This window comes from Calonectris borealis, chromosome 7, assembly GCF_964195595.1.
Source record: "Calonectris borealis chromosome 7, bCalBor7.hap1.2, whole genome shotgun sequence".
In the NCBI taxonomy this organism is placed as follows: domain Eukaryota; kingdom Metazoa; phylum Chordata; class Aves; order Procellariiformes; family Procellariidae; genus Calonectris; species Calonectris borealis.
The window spans coordinates 33,893,019-33,916,340 of NC_134318.1; the positions used below are offsets into that span (position 1 = coordinate 33,893,019).

The 23,322-nt window shown below is 42.4% G+C and overlaps 1 protein-coding gene across 7 annotated transcripts in view; it reads left to right on the forward strand.

Annotated features, from left to right (window-relative positions):
• The window catches only part of VTI1A (vesicle transport through interaction with t-SNAREs 1A), a 282,386-nt gene that overhangs the window by 131,555 nt on the left and 127,509 nt on the right, over nucleotides 1-23,322 (forward strand). The window contains exon 6 of one of the 7 annotated variants that reach the window (XM_075155077.1): nucleotides 18,472-18,908. The exons of the other annotated variants lie outside the window; for them this stretch is intronic. Within the exon in view, the coding sequence (XP_075011178.1) occupies nucleotides 18,472-18,629 (158 nt within the window). The 3' untranslated portion in view covers nucleotides 18,630-18,908. Of the gene's footprint in view, nucleotides 1-18,471; nucleotides 18,909-23,322 lie in introns of those variants that run through there. 7 annotated transcript variants of the gene reach the window in all.

Here is a 23,322-nt window from a genome sequence, read left to right on the forward strand (position 1 = left end):
ATCGGTTGCATGGTGTGTAGAGGGGACCCTCCCTTTGAACATCCAGCCCAGCACCGGCAGCTGGGGTGCCAGGAGGAGCTGTGCTTCAGTGCCAACCACTTCCGAAGCAGCTCGAATCCCTTCATATGCTGCCAATATCTCCTTCTCAGTTGGAGTGTAGCGGGCCTCGGATCCTCTGTATCCCCGACTCCAGAACCCTAAGGGTCGACCTCGAGTCTCCCCTGGTGCTTTCTGCCAGAAGCTCCAGGTAGGACCATTCTCCCCAGCTGCGGTGTAGAGCACATTCTTCACATCTTGTCCTGCCCGGACTGGCCCAAGGGCTACTGCATGAACTATCTCCTGTTTAATTTGCTCAAAGGCTTGTTGTTGCTCAGGGCCCCATTTGAAATTGTTCTTCTTCCTGGTCACTTGATAGAGGGGGCTTACGATCTGACTGTAATCTGGAATATGCATTCTCCAAAAGCCCACAACGCCTAAAAAAGCTTGTGTTTCCCTTTTGCTAGTCGGTGGGGACATGGCTGTTATTTTGTTGATCACATCCGTTGGGATCTGACAACGTCCATCTTGCCATTTTATTCCTAAAAACTGGATCTCCTGTGCAGGTCCCTTGACCTTACTTCGTTTTATTGCAAAGCCGGCCTTCAGAAGGATTTGGACTATTCTCTCCCCTTTCTTGAAAACTTCCTCTGCTGTGTTGCCCCACACGATGATGTCATCAATGTATTGCAGGTGTTCTGGAGCCTCACCCTGTTCCAGTGCGGTGTGGATCAGTCCATGGCAAATGGTAGGGCTGTGTTTCCACCCCTGGGGCAGTCGGTTCCAGGTGTACTGGACGCCCCTCCAAGTGAAAGCAAACTGTGGCCTGCACTCTGCCGCCAAAGGGATGGAGAAGAACGCATTAGCGATGTCAGTTGTGGCGTACCACTTGGCTGCCTTTGACTCCAGTTCGTATTGAAGTTCTAGCATGTCCGGCACGGCAGCACTCAGTGGCGGCGTCACTTCGTTCAGGCCACGGTAGTCTACTGTTAGTCTCCACTCTCCATTGGACTTTCGCACTGGCCATATGGGACTGTTGAAGGGTGAGCGAGTCTTGCTGATGACTCCTTGGCTCTCCAGTCGATGAATCAGCTCATGGATGGGAATCAGGGAGTCTCGGTTGGTGCGGTATTGCCGCCGGTGCACTGTTGTGGTAGCGATTGGTACCTGCTGTTCTTCAACCCTCAGCAACCCCACAACAGAAGGGTCCTCCGAGAGACCAGGCAAGGTGGACAGCTGTTTGATTTCCTCTGTCTCCAGGACAGCTACACCAAAAGCCCACCGGTACGCTTTTGGGTCCTTGAAATACCCTCTCCTGAGGCAGTCTATGCCAAGGATGCACGGAGCCTCTGGGCCAGTCACAATGGGGTGCTTCTGCCACTCCTTCCCGGTTAGGCTCACTTCGGCCTCCAATACAGTTAACTCTTGGGATCCCCCTGTCACTCCAGAAATACAGATGGGTTCTGCCCCTTTATAGCCTGATGGCATCAGGGTACACTGTGCACCAGTGTCTACGAGAGCCTTATACTCCTGTGGGTCTGATGTGCCAGGCCATCGAATCCACACAGTCCAGTAAACCCGGTTGTCCCTTTCCTCCACCTGGCCGGAGGCAGGGCCCCTCTAGTTCTGGTCATAGTATCCATCTCTCACTTCTTGCAAACGCGAGTCAAGAATTTCTCTATCACAATTACAATCCAAAGTAAGATCAGCCCTTCTACTCTGTCTGGGGAACTGTTCACTGGAAACTGGACCATTGTGAGACAGGTTTTTCCTGACAACTGGAGCAGCATTCTTCCTGGAAGAACCCCCTTGTGTCATTGTTTTTCCTTGCAACTCATGTACTCGTGCCTCTAGGATGAAGGTAGGTTTTCCATCCCACTGCCTCATGTCCTCTCCGTGGTCACGCAGGTAAAACCACAGGGTGCCCCGTGGTGTGTACTTTCTGTATCCTCTCTCTTGAGGAGAAAAACGCTGACTCCTAATGGCCGAGATACTGGTCCGTATAGGTAGAGAATAGGACATACCCTCTTTGAGTTACTGGACCTCCTGGGACAGTTTCTCCACAGCCAAGAGAAGGGAGGAGGAGACAGTTTCTTCGTATTCCTGGAGTCTGCTAACCACCTCATCCACCGTTGGTGCTTCTTCCTCTGCCCAGGACAGTACTGCCAACGAACTGGCATACGATGCTGGTGCGCTCCGTACCAACTTCCGCCACATGGGTCGGGTGCACTGGACGTCATCTGGATCTTTGGGTGTTTGGTCGTTGTCCAGGTCACTATAAACCACCTCCAGCACACCTAATTCCCTCAGGTACTGGATACCTCTCTCCATAGTGGTCCATTTGCCTGGGCGATATATAACATCTTCCTTGAAGGGATACCTTTCCTTCGCGCCTGACAGCAGTCGCCTCCAGAGGCTGAGGACCTGTGTCCCTTTTCCGATTGCTTTGTCAATTCCCGCTTCCCTAGCAAGGGATCCCAGCTGTTTGGCTTCCTTCCCCTCTAATTCCAGGCTCCTGGCCCCGTTATCCCAGCATCGGAGCAGCCAGGTAACAATATGCTTGCCTGGACGACGGCCGAAATCTTTCCGCATATCTCGCAACTCACCCAGGGATAGGGATCGGGTGGTTTCCATCTCGTTTATGAGTTCTTCCTCTTCCTCCTCCCCTCCTCGTGATGGCCCTGCTTTTCCATCATCCCTTTCTAAACAACCTGACTTCTGCTTCAAAGATTTCCTCTTCTGTACAGGGGCAATGGATACCAGTGACAGTTGGTCCTCTGGTTCAGCTGTAGTACCTGTTGCTGGGGTTTGGGTAGCTTCAGTGCCTGTTGCGGGGGTTGGAGTAACTATAGTGACTGTTGCTGGGGTCTGAGTAGCCATAGTGGTTGTCGCGGCCGTTGAAGTAGCCACAGTGCCTGTCGCAGGGGTTTGAGTAGCCACAGTGGTTGTCGTGGGGGTTGAAGTAGCCAGAGTGCCTGTCGTGGGGGTTTGAGTAGCCTGGGTTGTCTGTTGCTGGGGTTGATCTCTGGACAGTATTCCTGAATAGTTGTTTAACCCTAAACAAGACCTGAACCACATTCAGGAGACATAGCAATATGAACATGCTTGTTTGAACATCCCAAGGATATTAAAAATTCTCAGGGAATATTGTGGACATCTTCATGAAAAGGATAGAAGAAAAAGGAGTTTCTGAAGATATGGAAGGGAAGGTGAACAAGTGGGAGAAAGTGTCCCATCCTGTCTCCCCCCTAAATTCATCCTCCGAGGTGAAGAGGTAAAAAGTGTAATTATTAATAGTTTCCAAAAGATAGCTCTCGAAGAACAGGAATGTTCTGCTCTCAGCAGAACAGTGCTGAATACAGGCTCGTCACCAATAATTTTATCATAACATAAACCAGTGTCACACAGTATAGCAAAGCGATGACCTTAATCCATTTCCCAGAGATGACCAACCCCACATACAAACTGATAATCAGCATTATAGACAGCCAGTAAGGTGCTACATACCAAACCTCCAAGAACAGATCCAACAACTCTGAGAGCAAATAAACCAACATTGTGAACAGCTAATACTAAACTGATATAATGAATGCTTATAACAAATTTGTTTTAACCCGTTTGGGTTAGATGTGTCGTTATCTCAACCCTTCGAGCCCCACGATGGGCACCAAAAAGGACTGTCGTGGTTTAACCTGGCAGGCAGCCAAATACCACGCAGCCGCTCACTCACTCCCCCCCCGCCCCTGCAGTGGGACAGGGAGAAAATCGGAAGGGTAGGAGTGAGAAAAACTCATGGGTTGAGATAAAGACAGTTTAATAGAACAGAAAAGGGAAAATAATAATGATAAAATATACAAAATGAGTGATGCACAATGCAGTTGCTCACCACCCGCGCTGACCGATAACCAAGTAGCGATCGCTACTTCCTGGAACACGCCTACCATTCATATACTGAGCATGACGTCACATGGTATGGAGTACCCCGTTGGCCAGCTGGGCTGGCTGTCCTGGCTGTGCTCCCTCCCAACGCTTGTTTTGTTTTGTTTTGTTTTGTTTTTTTCTTGAGCTGGATGTCCTTGACTAGCAGGGTACTTAGCAACAACTGAAAACATCAGTGTGTTATCAACATTCTTCTCATACTAAATCCAAAACACAGCACTAGGAAGGTATTTAACTCTATCCCAGCTGAAACCAGAACAGATATAAATAAAAGAGTTTAAGAAAAGTTGAAGTAATGATAATAGGAGACATAAATTACCCAGTCAGGTGCTGGCTGGAATTCACTAAAGGAAGTAAGGCTTCTTTGTGGTATTTTATGGATTACATGCATATATGTAAATATGCGTTATGATGTTGTGAGTTAGAGGAGAGCAGGTAGGCTTAACATGAATGGGTTGTTTGTACCACTTTAACTGGATTTTGGACATGTTAATGTAAATATTTATTCTCAAATGGCATAGAAAAAACAAGGATACAAATTTAGTAAATAGACTCTCTATAGAAGCTAACGTGATTATAGAAGTGACGTAGACTGATGTTGACAGAAATAGATTTGGCATTTTCAGATAGAGTATGCTGTTTCTGAAGTAAATTTTGGACACAGTGTATCATAGCCAGACATCTGCGTGCTGCACCTGCTTGCCTCAAATCAGATATTTAGTTACCTAGTAATAGTGCATCTAATTATTCTCAAGGAAAAAATTACATATATGAAACAAAAGGCTACTTTCAGACTTTGTAAAGGTTTGGCTTAATGAGTAACCAAGGTACCATTTTGTATGTACTTTATTCTGAAATAGCATTGAAATAGTAATATCAGGCTCCCTTTGTTCTCATAATCTTTGGTTTGAAATACAAATGGAATTTAAAATGTTGGGTCAGTGGGTTTATTTGAGAAAGTAAAGCTTAAAGGAAGTTGTTCAGTAGTACTCTAGTAATACTTTAGTGTTATAGATAAAAAGCACGTGTACCTTTCCAAACCCATTTTTGGGTCTGAAGCAAACCTTTGCTCAGCTGGAATTTAAGAGTGAGGCTATATTAGGAAGTATATGCCCCCAGAGGAATAGCTTTTTAACAACTACCATCTTTGCAATCCTTAACCAGTTTACTATCAGTTCCGTTGTATAAAGTAGGAAATTCGTAGTTTTACAAACAGTCAAAGTGAGATTTAGAAAGCCTAAGAAAATTATTCAAAATCTCAGAAAAGCTGGAGTCAAACCTTGGAGTTCTGTAGCGCCTGGTCTTGAGTATTTAAAACAGGCATTTCATTTTTATAGCCTGCAAGTTATTAAGTTATAAGTGAGAAAGTATACAGTAGTAAGGCCAGGTCTGTACAAGCATCTTTACTTGTGTAATAACTGTAAACAGTAGTTTGTATTTGTGTGATGGGAATAGAAATCCCATGATAAATGAAGCTGTAAATAGCCTGAAATCTCACTGGAAGTGGTTAGGTGGAAAATTAATAACAATTAAAATTTGACAAAGCACAAGTGGCAAATGAATTGCATTCCTTCTTCCTCAAGGAAGTAATAGAGGAAATATGAACACCTGATGTAGAAATGTTTGCCAGGTCATTGAGTTCAAGAGAAGGATCAGGAGACCGGACTGCTGGAAAAATTAGGCTTGAATGCATTGTTACGTGTATTTTAATGACCTCCAAATAGCTTAAGACTGTGTTCAGAAGTAGAACAACCATGTAAACAAAACTGGGGGGGGTTTACTATAGTATCTGTAGACAAGAAGGAAAAGTGGACACAATTTATCTCTAGGGCAGAACAACTCATAAAAGGGAGTGTGGTCCAGTGCAGGGTACGGAGCCAGGAGGATCACGGGCTCCAATCTGTTCCGAGCCACTGACGCCGTCTGAGCCGGGCAGGTCACTTGACTTCCTTGTGCCTCTGTCAATCCAGCTGGAAAATTTCGTAACAAAAGCAGGACCTTGCTGAAAACGAGATGCTCCATCTGAGTTGAGCTGTCCTGGATAAACAAATTACAAAATGTTGATAGATACCACAGTAAAACAAAGATGGGTCTACAGAGTCAGTAAGGAAGAACGAGCGATGTGGGAAAGATCCAGCTGACAGTCCTGAAGATGCTTGAAGAAAGCGATTTGTCTCCAAGTTCACAGGCAAAATAAGGAACCTCACAGGATGGACGCAAAACTGGTTTATGATGGAAATTAGAAAATCAGGAAGACAATGGTGTCTGGAGTCAATGCTGCGTATGATCTGGTTTCAGGTTCTTCAAGGTGTGAAAACAGTAGTGGTCATTTATTCCTTATGGTGAAAATTTAAGTGCTAAAAGGCTCTCTAGGAGGTGAGCATCCTGTAATTCATAACCATATGTCTGGATGGGACTATCAGACACTACATGTAATTCCCTGGTCTTGCTTTAGTGGTATATTTTACAGCTTTAAGGGGACCCCCTTTGAAATAGTATGGCCTTTAATTTATTTTCCTTTTTTTAATTTCCATGAATTTACATCTCAGTCTTGGATCTTAAGTCCTTCAGAAACATGTCTTACAGAAGCCAACTGCATAGGATTTGAAATTAAACTAAATCCACAGGTTCAAATTTGGTTGGAGGTAGAGCACTGTGTTAGGAAAAAAGAAAATAGAGCACATATTCCAGATCCCTGGATTACAAGAGTGTGACTTAGGGTGCCTTTTAAAAAATGTTTGGCAGTGTGCTGTACAAGAGGAATGTATTTATTTCACTATTTAAAATTATTTTTTCAATATGTGTAAAAATGTAGAGTACGTGAATTTGATATGAAAAATGATGTTGATATTTTTAAGGAAAAAAATCTTTGGTTGTAGTCTAATAAACAGGCCTTTGGAAATAGGATTCAGAAAATTGAAGTTCATTTCTCGGCTCTGCTAATAGTTGTTGAGTGCCTTGGCATGCCATTTTGTGTCTTTTTTACCTCCATTTCCCTATCTGGAAATTGGAAATAAGGATTTTTTCCTCTTTTGTACAGAGGTACATTTGTGCTGATGAAGATCGTCAGGTAAGAATTAGGGTCAAAGTAAAGCATGTGTTATTCATGTCTCACTGCAATGAATCAAGAAGCAGCCTTATGTTATTATTTCATGGTGTTATTTATATTTTTGTTCCACTGACTGATGTGGATGTGACACAAGGAAAAGAGCAGCTACATGTATGCTCATTAACTGGAGAAGGAAGGACGTTGACCACCACACCAGCACACTTGACTTTTTCTGGCAAAGCTGCACATTAAGTGCAGTTCTAAAGGTTTTGAGACACTAGTTCAGCATGTGTTTTACCACATTTTAAGACTTACATAAACACTCCAAAACCACTGTTCTATAGTAGCTTTGGGATGTATTTAAAATAGTTGTTCTTTGGCCCCTCTGATACTCAGGATGAGGCTATGTTAACTTGAAGATTGCAAGATGCTTAGAAAGGTCTTCAGCAGGATGAAGTACTGGGTTCATCTTAATCACTGAGCCTTAGGGTGGCAGCAATACTGAGAAGCCACACTAATATTTAGGAGGAAAAATATTTCCAGGAACCTGAAGTGTGTTTTTTTGGGAGATGCGTGCCAGAACCCAATGTCCAGCAAGCCATTAGTTTCCTGTCCTCATACTTAGTCTTGGCAAGAAAACTTCCTTTTGGAAGATGTGTTATTATGGCAGCAATGGAATTGCTTTGAGAACCATCCAAAAACAGTCTCAAGAGCTGTACAGAAAAATGCTAACTTCTCTGGACACAATAAAACTGGTATTTTCCAATTCTACAACCATGTTAAGACTTACCTGTCCTGTGGGCTGCTGTGTGTCATGCTGCTGAGTGGACCCCTTTGTTCTGGTTGCCCAAGGAAGGGTGCGACCTGAATTCCTGAAAATACGCTGCGCTGTCAGACAGGCCACGGGAGCAAAAAGGGAGTGAAAAGTCAGAGGCAATAACTGAAATGAGTTCTTACATTTTAATATATTTATATGATTTTTTTCTACCTTCAGTATTAAGTCTGTTCTTATTTCTTATCCTATGAATACACCAAGTTGTTAACTTGTACGCATAATTAAGATTCTAAATGCAAACAGGCAAAGTGAGGTGGTGTTTTTGTTGTTACAAGGCAGAGAGCTGCATTCAGTCGCAAAGAGCTGTGTTCAGTTAGCATCCCTGCCGTAGGCATCCCAAGTAATCCTGGTGAAATCACTCTGTCTCCGAGTCTTGCTTTTTCTTTGTAAGGACTAGGCTAACAGACGGTTTCTCCAAGAGATATCTGCCATCTCTCCTTTGGTTTTCAGCTGTCAAGTTCTGTAGTGAACTTTATCCAAGTATATTTTGTGATACCTAGGACAGTATTGCTCCTATCTTGTTTAAGCCTACCTTCTAAATCTTGTAATAGTTCCATTAGAGGAAAATGTCCTCTACTGGGAGAAATGCTGTCTAAAGCGTGAGGCAAATACTGCCTTTGCCAGTGCACCTGGCAGTAACAATAGACTGTGAACTACAAAGGATGACATACTGCAATTAATTTGTGAATGAGCTATTCAAGATACTATCCAAGTGATTGGGGATGGATTTGATATCTTTGTATCTTTTAGCGTGGACAGGGGTCGGCTTAGAATGGGTCTTAGAACAGTTAAAGAGGCAACGACGGGGCTATTCTCCTGTTGGCAAAACTTATTCTAATTTGCAGTCATTTGTGTCCCGTCCTTCCCAAACCATCCACAGGGACTCCTATGCCGAATACGCTAGGCTTATTAGTACGTCACAAGGTACCGTGCCCAGAGTGGCTGTCCATAAGCAGTCACAGCAGAGTTGGGCAGTGTGCCATACAGACATCACAGTACAGTCGTAGGCAAGTGGTCTGTCTGCGCTGAGGAATCAAATAAATTACAATAACTAGAGTTTTCAGCTTCGTTCATAAAAATCAGTTCTTGCATAACTAATTGCGAGCCGTGAGGAGCTGGCCCTTCTTGTTTCAGCCTGATGAATTGCTATAAGGTAAAATAAAATAGATTACTAACCAGGCATTGCTCTTCTAGGACGTCACGGGAATGTAATGCAGTTGCAAATGGGGAGGGCAGGTGGTCCAGACAACTGCAAATGGAAAGGTGTCAGCAAGACAGTCTTCTATTAAGAAGTGATGCAATTATGAAATGGTTTGAGGACCCCTATATTAACCCATAAAGCAACAGACACTCTCAGAGGGAATTGCCTTCTCACTGACTTTTGCCTGCTGAGCTGTATTTTCCCCCCTCGGTAGAAGCATCTCTCTTGTAATACGTTTCTGTGCATTTCTGTCTGTGACAGTGAACCTTGCCATCTGCTATCAGAAAAATAGTAGAAAGACTGAAGTGGGATGAAGTTAAAAAAAAAGAAAAGGTTTGCTGTAATTTCTGAGAATATCAACTTGTGCTGAAATGCTTTTTCTCAGGTATTGGGCTTAGGGAGAGAAAGCTGGGGTAAGTCCTCCGTTAGCATCACCTCGAATGGCCCAGCTGCTGTGTCATGTAAGGGAGAGCTGCTGAGCTGCTGCCTGGCTCTTCCACAAGGACTTTGTTTTCCAGGGCAGTTTGTGGCTGGCGAAAGCATCGACCCTGTGCTTGCCAGTGCAGAGCAGACAAAGCAAATACAACCGAACTCGCATCCTGATCGAGGCAGCACTGGTCTCATGGATGGGGAACCGTTTGGGCTTGATAAAGTTTGATCAGAAAGATTTCATTCCTGGCTCTGGCACAGCGCTAGGGAGAGGCTTTAAGCTGGCCAAACCCTGTTTCTCATCCAGCTGAACGAGACAGTGACACTTGTCTTCCCAGGGGAAGGATATCGAGGCCTTTGGCAGAAAGTCATCCTGCAAGGCACGGGTGCGAAACTGCTCAGGTGCTGATATGTGCAGTTGGCTGTTTGGCCCTTAGCCAGCCAGGCACATAAAGTCCCTTTGGAGACAGCAGGACTTTAAACATACGCTGGAGTTTAAGCGCGTGTTGAAATGCTTTGTAAATGCAGGTCTTTGTGGCTAACAATACTTGCGTGATAGGATGATTCAGGTCACGATCTCAGATATTTCTGAGAATGCTTTGTCTTTCCTATTAAAAAAAATCTGGCTTCTGTGGCTTTACACTTATCACAACGTTATTTTAATGAAGTTTTGTATTTATAGTAAAGGCATGGCTTGCATGGCCTTAGGTTTTTATAGGTCTTCTTGACAGACGAATGGGAAAGGGGGAGAAGAAATTTAATTCAAACACTGTATCTCTTTGGGGGCTGAAAAGCAACTGTTGCATTGCATAATAAGGAAAACTCACTCAAAAATACAAAGTTAATGATATTACTAGAAGCGGGTTAAAAAGTTGGTTTCGGAAGCTGAGCTTTATAAATAAGAGTGAATTCTAAACCGAGGTCTCTGAAATGCCAATTACAGTCACTTGAGTACATGGGGGCATGCTGAGCTTTTTGCTGGGAGAGTTAATGAGCAATTTCATAACATGCTATATATCACTTTAAGAAGACATGATAAATTGCCACTAATGGTATTGTGTGTATAAGTGGGAGCTGGTTTTGCTCTGCGTTTAGTTCTAGTGATTGGGTGGTACACCTGGAAAGACTTGTATTTTAATGGGGCCTTTTTAGCACTTTTGCACCTCGTATGTTCTGGATTATATATGATTGATGGCTTTGAATGTATGGGAAGGAAAGATATGTAGATCTTAATGCTTTTAAACCATTTGTTTTCCAGTCTCTGTAAAAGACCTCTCTGTTTTCCGGGTAATGGTTTGTACTTCTCAAGTAAACAGAAGTACGGTTCTGGGACTTTGCCTTTTAACACTATAAATCCAGTGGGTTTTTTATAGGAGGGTCATTTAGTTTACAGTGCTCTTAAGAAAAGATAGCTATTTTCATGCTAGTCATTGAAGACAAATAAGTAGGTGGTTTGGTAGAAGGATAATTTGATGCATGGAGTAGATTAAAAAAAAAAAAATCAGAGTTTGCTTTGCTTTCATTCTGGGCATTCTCCTAGTTCCCATTTCATATGGTGAGTAAAATCTCTTTCTCCCCCGAGTCACAGCAATTTCTGCACAGCCACAACCCTTCTGACTCCCCCCTGCTCCTGCTGGGCCCCGTCAGTGCTTACTTTGCCCAAAGGGGTTGCTGTCGAGCAGCGTTAAAGCACTCTCCTCTCCCCCTCTAACCTGGGAAGAGGCAGACCCAAACTGGAAATCAAACCCAGGCTTCCCGTGTGGAAATGCAGACGGTAACTGCGGGCTGGCCCGGCGGTGGTGCTTTCTCCGTGCTCTCCGCGGGGACGGGCAGAGAAGACTCTCGGGTTGTTTAGCATTGATACCCTGGCGCAGGATTAGTGTTTAGCTGTTGCTTGTGTTTAAGCATCCATACGAGCTTAAAGCCTAGCGAATCTCCTGCATGTTTCTTGTGCGTGCTTTCTCCTGAAAGGAAAACTCCCAACGCTGGCTGGAGGCGTGAGCAGCGCTGAGAGGTTGGAGGCAGGCTTCTCCTGCGGCGCCTTCCACGTGCCCCCGTCCCGTGGCCTCTTGCCCTTCAAATCCTTGGGCAGATTTCAAGCTGATGTTAGCGGGAGAAGTACAAAACTAACTTTTACTGCAATGTATTTTAATGCTGCAGGGTTGAAAGGCAAGTGCATTAACCCCTGCTGCCCCACGTTTTAATATATTGCTTATTGCCACTTGTTCCCTGTACTTTGTCACTTGTCCCTGAATTTTTCAACTTGTGTCATTTTCAGACTTGTTGATCCCCAGCATTATCTGTGAAGTGGTGCCTCCTCTTAGCTGGATTGCTGGTTTCTCTTTCTAAAATGAAACACAGAAGCGAGTATGTCCTGTAGCATTTCTTACCTCTGCTGTTATTTGTTGCCCTAGGACTGAAAGTGCAGAGGTGAGATGTAAAGATCCACACGCTTTCCTTCACTGTCTTAAGCATTTCATGTATCTGTTGTTCAGGAGCTAGACTGATATTCTTTAGAATAATGAAGCATAGCTTAGCCTATGTTTCTTAGTTTCATGTCCCTATGTCTTTCATTGTCAGGTTGAATGTTCCACTGGAGAAAGAGATTAGATGACTTTACAATGTTTTTGCTTTGTAAATGCTTGCTTGTTAAAATTAAATTTCTGAATAATTACACTGAGGTACTTTGCACCTCCCTCCCATACCTCCTTATATTTAGTTTCCATTCTTTGCAAATATTTAATAAAACCCAAGGAGAGATGAGGCTTCCGTGTGTTAGGTACGGTGGGCCAGGGTCACTGTTGTGGTTTAACCCGGCAGGCAGCCAAACACCACACAGCCGCTTGCTCACACCCCTCCACCACAGTGGGATGGGGGAAAGAATTGGAAAAAAAAAAGTAAAACTTGTGGATTGAGATAAAGACAGTTTAATAGAACAGAAAAGGAAGGGAAAATAATAATAATAATAATAATAATAATAATGATGATGATGATGATGATGATGATGATGATAGAATATACAAAATAAGTGATGCACAATGCAATTGCTCACCACCTGCTGACTGATGCCCAAGCAGCGATTCCCCTCCTCCACCAAACCCCAGTTTTCAGTGAGCATGACGTCATACCATATGGAATACCCCATTGGCCAGTTGGGTCAGCTGTCCTGGCTACACTCCCTCCCAGCTTCTTGTGCACCTGGCAGAGCATGGGAAGCTGAAAAGTCCTTGACCAGTGTAAACATTACTTAGCAACAACTAAAACATCAGTGTGTTATCAACATTATTCTCATACTAAATCCAAAACACAGCGCCAGGAAGTCCCAGCTACTAGGAAGAAGATTAACTCTACCCCAGCCGAAACCAGGACAGTCACGGAGGCAGGCAGGCGTCCAGCTAATGGCATCAGGAGTTACGTGCCCGTGCAGCTTCGTGCCCTTGCAGCTGCGCAAGCCCACCGCAAGAGTCAATCCCTGTTCCCCATACTAACAATGTCCCTGGCAAGAGACAGACATACGGCCCCCACGTTGTGAAGGACACTATTAAATGACTTCTCAGCCGTGGGTCAGAGCAGGGAGCCAAGCCCAGTTCTCCAGAATTCAGATGCAATGCTGTAAGCACAAGACCGGCTTTTCTGGTGTTGGAGGGAAGCTGCGTTTTCTGCCAACTTGAGAAATGATTTGTTGAAAAAATATTTTCAGCTAACATAAGTGTATAGAGTGCATATTAATTATAAGAAACCTAGGTTACTAAACCATTAGAGTAACATGAATAGAAATGAATATGTGCAGAAGTGTATCCTACCAATTTTTGCTTTCCTCTCTAATATTTATATTTAAAGAGTGATGCTACTGCCTGCTTTGGTTTAACTACGAAGTATAGATGCCCAATTTAGCTTTCTACCATAATAGAAAACAATTAAATGCTAGGAGAAATGGAAAAGAGAGAAAAATTAACTTTTGTAGCTTGATAGCTACAAAACATAAAACTAGTGATTATTGATAGTGCTTTGGAAATAAAAGGCAAATTTGCTACATTTTTATTTTAAAGTTGAAATATTCCTGTTGTGTAAGACAGCACAGCTTGGGTTTCTCTAGTACATCTTTTTTTCATGTTTCTTAGTATGCTGATGCAATGGAGGAATATTTTTCTGTGGATTAAATGATATCAGTATCATCCCAACGTAAAGGTAGTCATGTCTAATAGAATGTACTGGTACCCAGTTGTGGTTTTGCTTTCAGTATATATATGTGTTTGTTCCCTGTAATTCCTAGCACAGGGAATCTGTGTTTGTAGTAATTACTATCTTGTTATAGATAATAGATATCTTTTATGCATTGTTTCATATCTTTTTAATACTTGAGAGTATGTTAGCATGACTTGTAGAGAGTCATGTCTTGAAATCTTGAGAGCCTAAATACTTTGGATCTGGGTATAAGGAAAGAAAGAAAGAAACCTAGGTTTGTTGGGTAGCGTGTCTTGGTTGTACTTTCGGCTTCCTTAATCAGGCAGACAATAGCTACCAGGCTCTGTTTCTAATATTGATAGGGATCATTGCAAAAAAAAAAACAACACAATTGCTACACTGCAAACTCTGCAGGGTACTTCTAACGGAGCAAAAAATATTCCCCACCCCTCTTGGTGTGCAAAAAGATTCCCTTTCATAGAAAGGAATAGAGACTTGAAGAAGCAAATAGTGGGAATGCATTTGAAATAGCGGTGGTTGTCTCTTGGGCTGTTTTGGGGGATTTTGTTTGGTTGGTTTTGAGAAGAAGAGGGTTTGAGAGTGCACTGGAGTAACTATTACTTCTTTAATGAAAACCATTGCAAAAAGGTACATTAAATATTGTTACTTAAATGTGTTGATTTTAGTAGGTAAAAAGCTGGATGGAAATGCTTTTGAACAATTTAAACTCTCTCGGTATAAATACTGTAAATGGGATGTGCTTTAGTCAAATGTCCCGTACATGCTGTAGTTCAGATTCAGCAATGTGGCCCAATTATGTTTGTCTGGCACTTAAATCCTCCTTCTGGACTTCTTAGTGCAAAGCTTCTCCTATATCATACTCCAAAGTATTTTGAGAGAAATATGCTTGCTTTTATTCAAAATAATTTGTCTAATCTATCTAGTATTTAGGCAGAATGTCTCATCCACATTTGGCAATTTATCCTCAACACCCCTGTGTCCAGGGATATTGTTAGTCTTCATCTCAGATAGGGTTTCAGCACAGTATGGACATTGCCCGTCCAGGATTTCATAGGCACACCCGAGCATCCTCTGCCTGCACAACAAATTTGCTTGGGGTGAGAAATCTTCATGTGGAAAATAGGATAATAATAGTCTGTATGGTGTTGAACCTCAACCTCGTGAGTCCAGAAGGAGTGGAAGTGTGTAAGGAGGGCTGTGAAATGTCTGACTGATGTGAGCTTGATGCTTGTCCAGAGCCCAGCAGAGCGGGCTGCTGAAGATCACATAAAAACAATCCGGAGTGACCTCCCAAGTGTCAGGTTGCACATTTCTGCAGAGCCAGGAGCTGAACCCAGCTCTCCTAAGTCTCTCAACGGCTCTGAGTAAATCAGTTATTTCTTCCATAATACATTTAAACACGTACTCTGTACCACAGTCAAGCACAGTGAGAAATCTTACCTCTTTAAAAGAAAAAAAGAAGAGCCTAGGAGTTAGCTTAGGGAAGGGGGAAGAAGCAAGACAGACAACTTGCAATCCAGCCCTTATATGAAAGTTGCCCCAGGCAATTTTGTTATGTCCATGGAAGCATATGATATTCATTGCATGGGCCCATCATTAATGCTGACTCTCTGGGAACCTGTCTTATGTTGTTTCCACTTGGGGCAGGTTAGCTAGCAAATTGATCCGATTTTATTAAAGAGTCATTTTCTTTGCTGTCTGGCAGTGGTCTCTGAAAAGATGTTTTGTCTTTTTAACACTTGGTGATTGCTCTAATAGGATCTCAGAAGTGTGATGTCCAAATTGAGTTTCACACACAAAACTACTTTGTGGCTAAGTTTTTGACTCCCGGCATGGACAGTTTAAAATAGAGCTCAAAGGATCCTTCGCCATTCATGCCGCAGGTGAAACCATTGTTTTTATTCGCATCCCTTTAATTAAAAATAGAATACATTTACATTTACAGAGAGTTAATTATCCACCCTTTTTTATATACATTTAACTATAAACAAATGGTGATATTTAGTGTATGGGTCATGATTTCTCACAGTTGGCTACTTCGCTTAGTCTTTGATGCAATCATCATATTCAGTGGTAGTAAATACTCTCTTATTCTCAGCTCTTACTCTCCCTGGATGGAATCTATCTTCCATCCAGACTGAAAAAGTTTTGAACAAAAATACAAAAAAAAAGAAATCCCACCTCTCTTCTAGTTTGAGGGAGTAAGGCCTGTGTGTAATAAAGAAGCAACTTTATTTTGCTTAAAGGTTTTTTTGAAAATTCCCACTTAGCTGCCTATTGATCAAAGGATAGTGGTTTAGTCAGTCTGATGGCTTAGAGGGATAAGATCTGTGAGAAAGAATCTTGCCTCTGACTGACTTTATTGTGTAGGCAGTAGGGGATTCCTTCTAGTGGTTTAAAAAAAAAAGAAAAATGTATATATATATATAAAAAAATTTGTCTTTTGGAGAAGTGATAGTGAGAAACAGATTTTAGGACAGAGCAGGTAGAGGTGGAGATTGTAAAAACATTCTCAGAACATGTTTCTTTAAAATTATCTGCCAACAAACCTTTGTAACAGCAACCTGATATTCCCCAAAGCCCAGCAGCTGAGGCCAGATGTTCGTTAGTGATGTGAGCAGAGGCCACCATCAACCGGGGTGAAGTCAGGATGGAGCCTAGTGTGAGAACTGTGTTAGAACGTGGCCTGGCTTTGTGGGAAAGCTCTGGTCCGGGAGGAAAACTTGCAGCCTGTAGCTGTTGGTCTTGGTGGTATAGGAGGATGGGGGGAACTGCCCAGGATAGTGTGTGAAGTGAATCAACAGGATGCTCTGTGCCTGTTACGGACGTGCTGGGCAGGGGAGGGGGGTGATGCGCTGAGGAAGGAGCCTTGACACGTTCTTCCCAAGGTCTACCTTGGGACCTACAGTGGATTAACGAACAAAAAACAAGGCAAGGGAAAAGTAAGGATGCTGTTCCTTAACACAGGTGCCCTTACACCCACTGAGTTCTTTTTTAGGTTGACTTAGTTTAATTTGAGAATTCAGGGCTCAGACCCCTGTTGCAAAGCGTTGTGCTGAGCTGTGGCTTATGGTCTACCTTAAATGCAGACTAACATTTTTTTAATTTAATAAATTAATTACATAAATTTAAACAAGAATCAAACAGATTACACGTTTCTAGCTTCAAATTTTGCACCAGTTGAACTTGGAATTAATTTTTGGTAACTAAAGGCAGCATCTTGATTTTCAGAAAATTCCTTGGGGAATGATCTTAGGACTCTCTTTCCTGCCTTAAATCCCTCTCTGGATGCACAGAAATCTGGCAAAGATCCTTCAGATGTGTGAGGTTTCATTCCTTTTTGAAAATCCTTACTTTTTTCAGTCTTATTTTGAGATTGACTATAGAGGAAGCTGAAGTCAATTTTTAATACACAATACTCGGGACGTGGCAAAGGTCTAACATCATGTAAAGTGCTGAATCAGACCCTACGCCCCTTTCTCCCAGACTTAAGTTTCTACGCAGCATGTCTGAACAAATGAATTGGTAAAGGTGATGGGCAAGCACTGTGAGCCAGTATGTCTCCCTGAATCCTACCTCCCGTTTACTGGGGGGCTGCAGAAGGAGGCTGCATTTGAGCAGAGCGCAGAACGGCATGGAGATAGACAGTGCTCAGCCTAAGCAAGCCAGGCTCAGAGGAAGCTCTGGCTGCAGCTTTCCAAGTGACTCTGCTGAAGTTATTCCAAAGTGCAAAATTATGGTTGAACCTGCTTTATAATAACCATGTCCTGAAATAATTTTAAAGAGTTGAGCATTATAATATGTATTTACCATGGAAGTTTTTTCCCTCTTGAAAATTTTTCTAAATGTTTCCCAGGTTGCAGGACACATCGGTGATGTTATTTTCTTGTTTTGTTTTGCTTGCTGTCTCAAAGCGTAGAACATGCACGTTACCTCCCATAATTCAAGATCTGTTATAAACAGGTCTTTAGCTAAATTTCCATCTTTCCATCAACCATCTTTGGTTGATGTTTTTTTTTTTTTTTTGTTCTGTTTTTAAGGGTAAGGGAAGCTATACTGTATGTGGGTATTATAATCACAGTCTGTTTGTCCTTTCTGTCTACCATCTCCCTTCAACCCTTCGAATATTTTTAATCTATCTTATGAAAGAGTCGAGCACTTTACTTGCCCTTGAGCATGTAGCATACGTTCACAGCAAAGGCATCTGAATGACCCTGTGGCGATCCTCTCTGTGACTTCTCTTTTGCAATCCCGTCTGCACTCTCGCAAAACATGGCCAGAAATGGAAAATTGCAGCAATGCGGCAGCGGCCTGCAGCTTCTGTGTGGTATGGAGCTGGCTGCAGCAGGCTATAAAATATGATTCTTATGTTTCAGATGATCCTCTCTCCCTCTTCCTCTTTTGTCAGTTTACTTGGAAGTATGAATTTATGAGCATCAAGACAATGCAATACTGTAGGTAAAGCTTCCAGTCAGACTTATGCACCAGTCAGTACCAGAATTTTAGCTTTATATTCCTCTAGGCATGTAGCTCACCGTGCAGCATTATTTTCCCACTGCAGTTATCCATTAGCTTAAGACTTTCATAACCCAGGAGGACACTTAAATCTCTCTTCAATCATTATGCCTCTGAACACTTTCCCCTAATGTCTTGGCTTTCTTTTGGAATCTTTCGTCTTACAATTTTTATCCTGCGTTTACCTGCATTGAATTGCATTTGCCATCATACAAGAATTTTCCTGAATTACTCTAGCCCTGTTTATTCTCGATGGTTAAGGTGATGCCATGTGGGGAGGTAGAAAAGTATGTGCTGTACTCCTCAACCATCTGTCAGATGCAGAGAATGCTGAACTTCGTGCACCTCGGCTTTCTGACTGTCCCTGTGTGCATCTCAATACAAAGCACGTGGGGATCCCCCAAAGCTTTGGTATCTAAATGCTGCCGAGTCACACTCTCCTTCATTTTTGCTTCCTGCCACCACGGACTGTCTTGCTCCTTCGCAAGGGAGAGGATTGCTGTGGCAGGAACCAGCCTGAGCCGTGCTGACAGATCCAACAAGAAAGCAAACCAGTGAGGGTAGTGCCAGCAGGGCACTGCCTACAACTGCACCCACTGGGCTTTGCTGAGGCTCTCTAGCATAGAAGTTGACCTGAAAACACTTTCAGAAATCGTCATTAAAGTCATGGGGATTTGCTTATGCATAATCTTTTTTTAAAACAACAAAACAGTTTGTGCTGTCTCCAGGATTCATAGGAGCCAGCTATTTCAGAGTGTTATTTACTTTTATGATGTTTATCTTTCGCCCACTGGTGGGTGTGAACATCACTGCTTTTACAGCGTGCAAAGCAACGGCCTAGGACTATTTTTACATCGGACTTTTTTTGCCATTTTAGTTTACACAAGCTTTTCTTTTAAGGATCCCTCAGAGCTATAAAAACAATATAGCACAATCTGATGCTTCACAGTTAAGAAGAGGAAATTAAAACACCCTATGTTTTTCATTTTAGAATTAAGTACTATGTGAAGTAACCAGTGAATGCAGCTATTTAAGGCATAAAGTATGAATGATTTCAAGTATTTAATTCCAATCACTTTTCTTTCCCATTTATGATTAATGAGGCAATGTAAAAATAGAATAAACCTGGCATTTTAAATCCAGAATGAATTAAATGAAAACCTAATAATTTAGAGTAGCTTACTCATCTCTCTGTAAGTGTGGATATTACTTGACATATAGTATGCATGTATCATCCTTTTCCTATGATTTATTTTTAATTGTTTAGCTTGAAATTATTTTCTTCTTCCTCTCCCCTCAGCCAGGTGAGAGCTCCTATTCGCTATAATTCACTGATAAAGGTGCTTTACATAGCCAATACTTAATATTCTTGTACAGCCATAACTTTATCTTCTTAGAAGACTGGGATTTTGTTTGTGATTATTTTTTATTAAAAAGTAAATTGATGCTCATTAAGAGCTTATTTACTGTCTGACCCTTTATTTGAAGGGCATATGACTATGAGATTGTTGAATATACAGGTGTCCTAAGAAACTTAAATTCTCTGCATCAGAATAAAGACATCATTAGCTGATGTGACTTCGCCTCTGACCTGCAGAGAAGAAAGTCAGAGTCAAGTTCTTTGTCTGGTGGAGCATTAGCAGCCATCCTTGGGATTGCAAAGATGTGCTTGCTGAGGGAAAGTTCCTTGTGTCTTACGCTGTTTACCTAAGGGTTATATTCAAGACACTCTCTGAACAGCTAGGCTGATTATTGAAAAATGCCTTATAGTAACTTCCAGCCTAAGTTGATCGATATTAGTGCACAGCTTTACATGGGAGGGAGGGAGCTATTTAAACATTGAGAGCCTCCGGGATAACAGCGAATGAAAAAATAATGCAGAACAAATACGTTGAAGGGTTCAAGAGAGAAGAATATCTTGTCTCTGTGCAGGGCGGGGGGGGGGGGAAGTTGTTAAATTGCAGGAGAAAAACCATTTGAATTCACTATTAATAAAGTGAAGGTGGATTTTTCCCTAGGCCAAAAAGGGGGGGGGGGGGAAGCGAACCCAATAAATTGTAGTGCTTTTTAATGTAGAGAGAAGCTAAGAGTTATCTACATGTCCCCCCGCAGAAAGCTTGCCTTCACTGCAAGTCTCTCAGAAGTTCTTGGTCTGCAGCTCTGCGCGAAGCCCCCAGCTGGGACTCATTCCCCCTCCCCAGTGCAGGCAAAATTCAGAGATACCGATTTCTACGTCAGGAACACCAGAAAAGGAGAACCTTACTTCTTTCAACATCTTAGAACACGTAACAAAATGATGCTTTTTCCCTCCCTCACGAATGTGTAATAATTAAAAGGTAAATGTTCCCATGTTTCATTTTGATGCATAGAATTTTGCCAACGTTCAAATGATCTGTGACGTTTTAGATGCCCTGATGGAGAAGATGGGCATTGTTCTGGTTTGTGGAGATGTGAAGAGAGGAAAGGGAAGCAATGACACTGCAAAAGAGACTTCCTCCTCTCTTCACAGAAATTAAAACTGAAAGTCTCACAGAAGTCTTGTGGCAGATGATATCCTAAGAAACTGGAAGTCAGGAGAGATATCTTTGCCACTAATTTTTTCTGACATTTGCGAGAACCATAACCTTCCCGTCTCTCCGTTCCCTGTCTGTGAATGATGAGTCTTTGGTTTTGTCAGTTTATAGTGAAACCATCAGGCTGCAGTGTCGCATTCACATGATGGTTGACAAGATAGAGGAGGATACAGGAGGAGCTGGTGGGAACAGCCTGACAGAAGGGCAATGGGGGAAGGGAAGAAATGGGATTGTATTACGGAAAATGGGAAATAGGTTGATCTCTTTCGCAGAACAAGATGGAAGATGAAAACGGAATTTCTAGTGGAGGGACACGGGAAGCAAATTGACTCGCTGAAAGATCTTTGGACACGGAGTGAAAAGCGTGATGCATCTGTAAAGCCTAGTGGTGAAAAATCTTTTCTGGTCTGTGTGGTTAAAATGATGTAGGCAGAGGAGGCTTCAACTACAGAGCCAGACAGGATGGAAGCAGGATAGATGCCTCGAGCAGGTCAATTGGTGTTAGCTTTCAAAATTTAAAGAAGTTTGGAGCGCTTGGCATCCTTTTTTATCGTTGTTCGGCGCGTGTGTGTTAAGGAGCAGACTGAACTTCCATCATTGCCGAGGGTGAGATGGGAAAGTAATCAGTGTATATTTAATGTTTTCTGCTTTGTTTTCGCTGTGTTTGTGACTGATGGGGGCTTGCTGGGAAAGAAGTGATGACTCTTCATATGAATGTTTCTTAGCTCTAATTCCAGTATAACTCTGCTTACCATGTCGTGCAGAAACTCTGCAGTTTTGTAGGAAAGGTGGAGCTCTAAGAACAGGCATGAAAATGCTTTGCAGTGCAGAATACTTTTTTTTCTTAAATCAAGTTAGCAACGTGTCGGATCGTTGTACCACGATGGAGGAGGGATTCTGTGGGGCCCGGGAAGGGGTGGATCCCGTTCCCGCCTGCACTAACCAACAACACCAACTGCTGCCCCTGACTTGGGAAACATATTTTAGGAAGTCTCACGACTGCAGCACAGGACTGTAATTTTGCTTTGTGACTCATGCTGAGATATAGTTCCTGCGTGTCTTTTTGTCTGGGCACCTAATAAAGCTCAGGCCACACCTGTTTATGGATGCAGCAAAATGGCAGGGAGCTTATTTTTATACCATTGATTCTGATGAATGCCACTTATAATCAACACCTCCATGAGGAACTGGCTTGTGTGCAGAAATGCTCTTTAATTGAAGGGTGCACATCAGCAGCGCAATGTGTTTATCTCATGAAAGCCAGAACCATTACAGTTACAGAATATCAAATGCTTTGAATGGATCGTATTTATTTTATGGTTTCTATGATCACATATATCTTTTGATGGTTTTCAAGATCGTTCTTGTTTGTAAAAAGTGGAACGTGGTCACTTCAGAATGAGATAATTAATTCTGTGAGGGGACCAGATGACAATTTTGGGAAGCGTTCCTGTCCTACAGAACATACAGGTCACCATGCTTTTCTGATGAGACAGAAAAGTGACTTGCAAGAAGCTGTTAGGTTAATTACTCTTTAGAAAAGGGGGTTAAATTCTAAGAAGTGTGCAGCGCTCTGTTGATAGAATGATGGCTGCTGGCAGATTAAAACAACAAAAATATTTTGGAAATGATCCCCCCCTTTTTTGAAACAACACAACAAATTGGACCTGTGAATTTTGACAATGGCTTTTGAGCTGGCAAGATTCAAATGTGCATCAAATGAAACTGCATTTTAATGCATCAGTTTGAATTAAAAATGAAGGAACAATTTAAAAATCAGTGATAGAGATCTATGGGATGGTCACTTTTATTTTTCCACAGACTGTGACATAGAGCTTAGAGGATCTTGCAGTCTGTTTTGCCCACAGCACCTTATTTTCAAACTGAGCTGTATTCAATTGGATCAGAAGCACTGCCTATTTTTACTGCCCAGTGCTAACAAATTCGTCTTCAGACCTCTGTTTACTCAATTATTGTTGTCAACATTTTTGTCTAAACATTTTGGTTTGGTTTTTGGCAGAACACAGTTTTCCCCCCGCCCACTCCATAGCACTAGAGGTACGTGTAGTGCTTGCAGAACACGCTGTATGTGCATGCTCCACATCATGGCCAACCTAGAGCTTATGGTCATCAATCATTCGATTGTTCTTTAAACACTGTTTTAACAGGCATTCGTTGTATAAATGGATCAGGTTATTGACCTTTGCCAGCAATTGCTTGCTACATGTCATCATGGCTTAATGACATTATCAAGGAACATATTCTGTATTGTAGATACTTTAAAGGGTTCATGCATTGTCTCTCACTAGGACACATGGCTGGCTGAAGGATCTTGAATTAGCAAGTTATTTGATGTCATTATTAAAATATGCAGAGCATTTCCAGCCACTTATAGAATAGGAGAGTGAAATGCTTCTCTTTTCTACAAAAGCAAAGCCCAGGAAGAAGAGTAATTTGTCATATTGGAATACTTGTTTTGAAATCCTGCTTCTTTTCTCCTTTACAATTTAGTCTTCTACCTAGAATAGAGTAGTGCAGT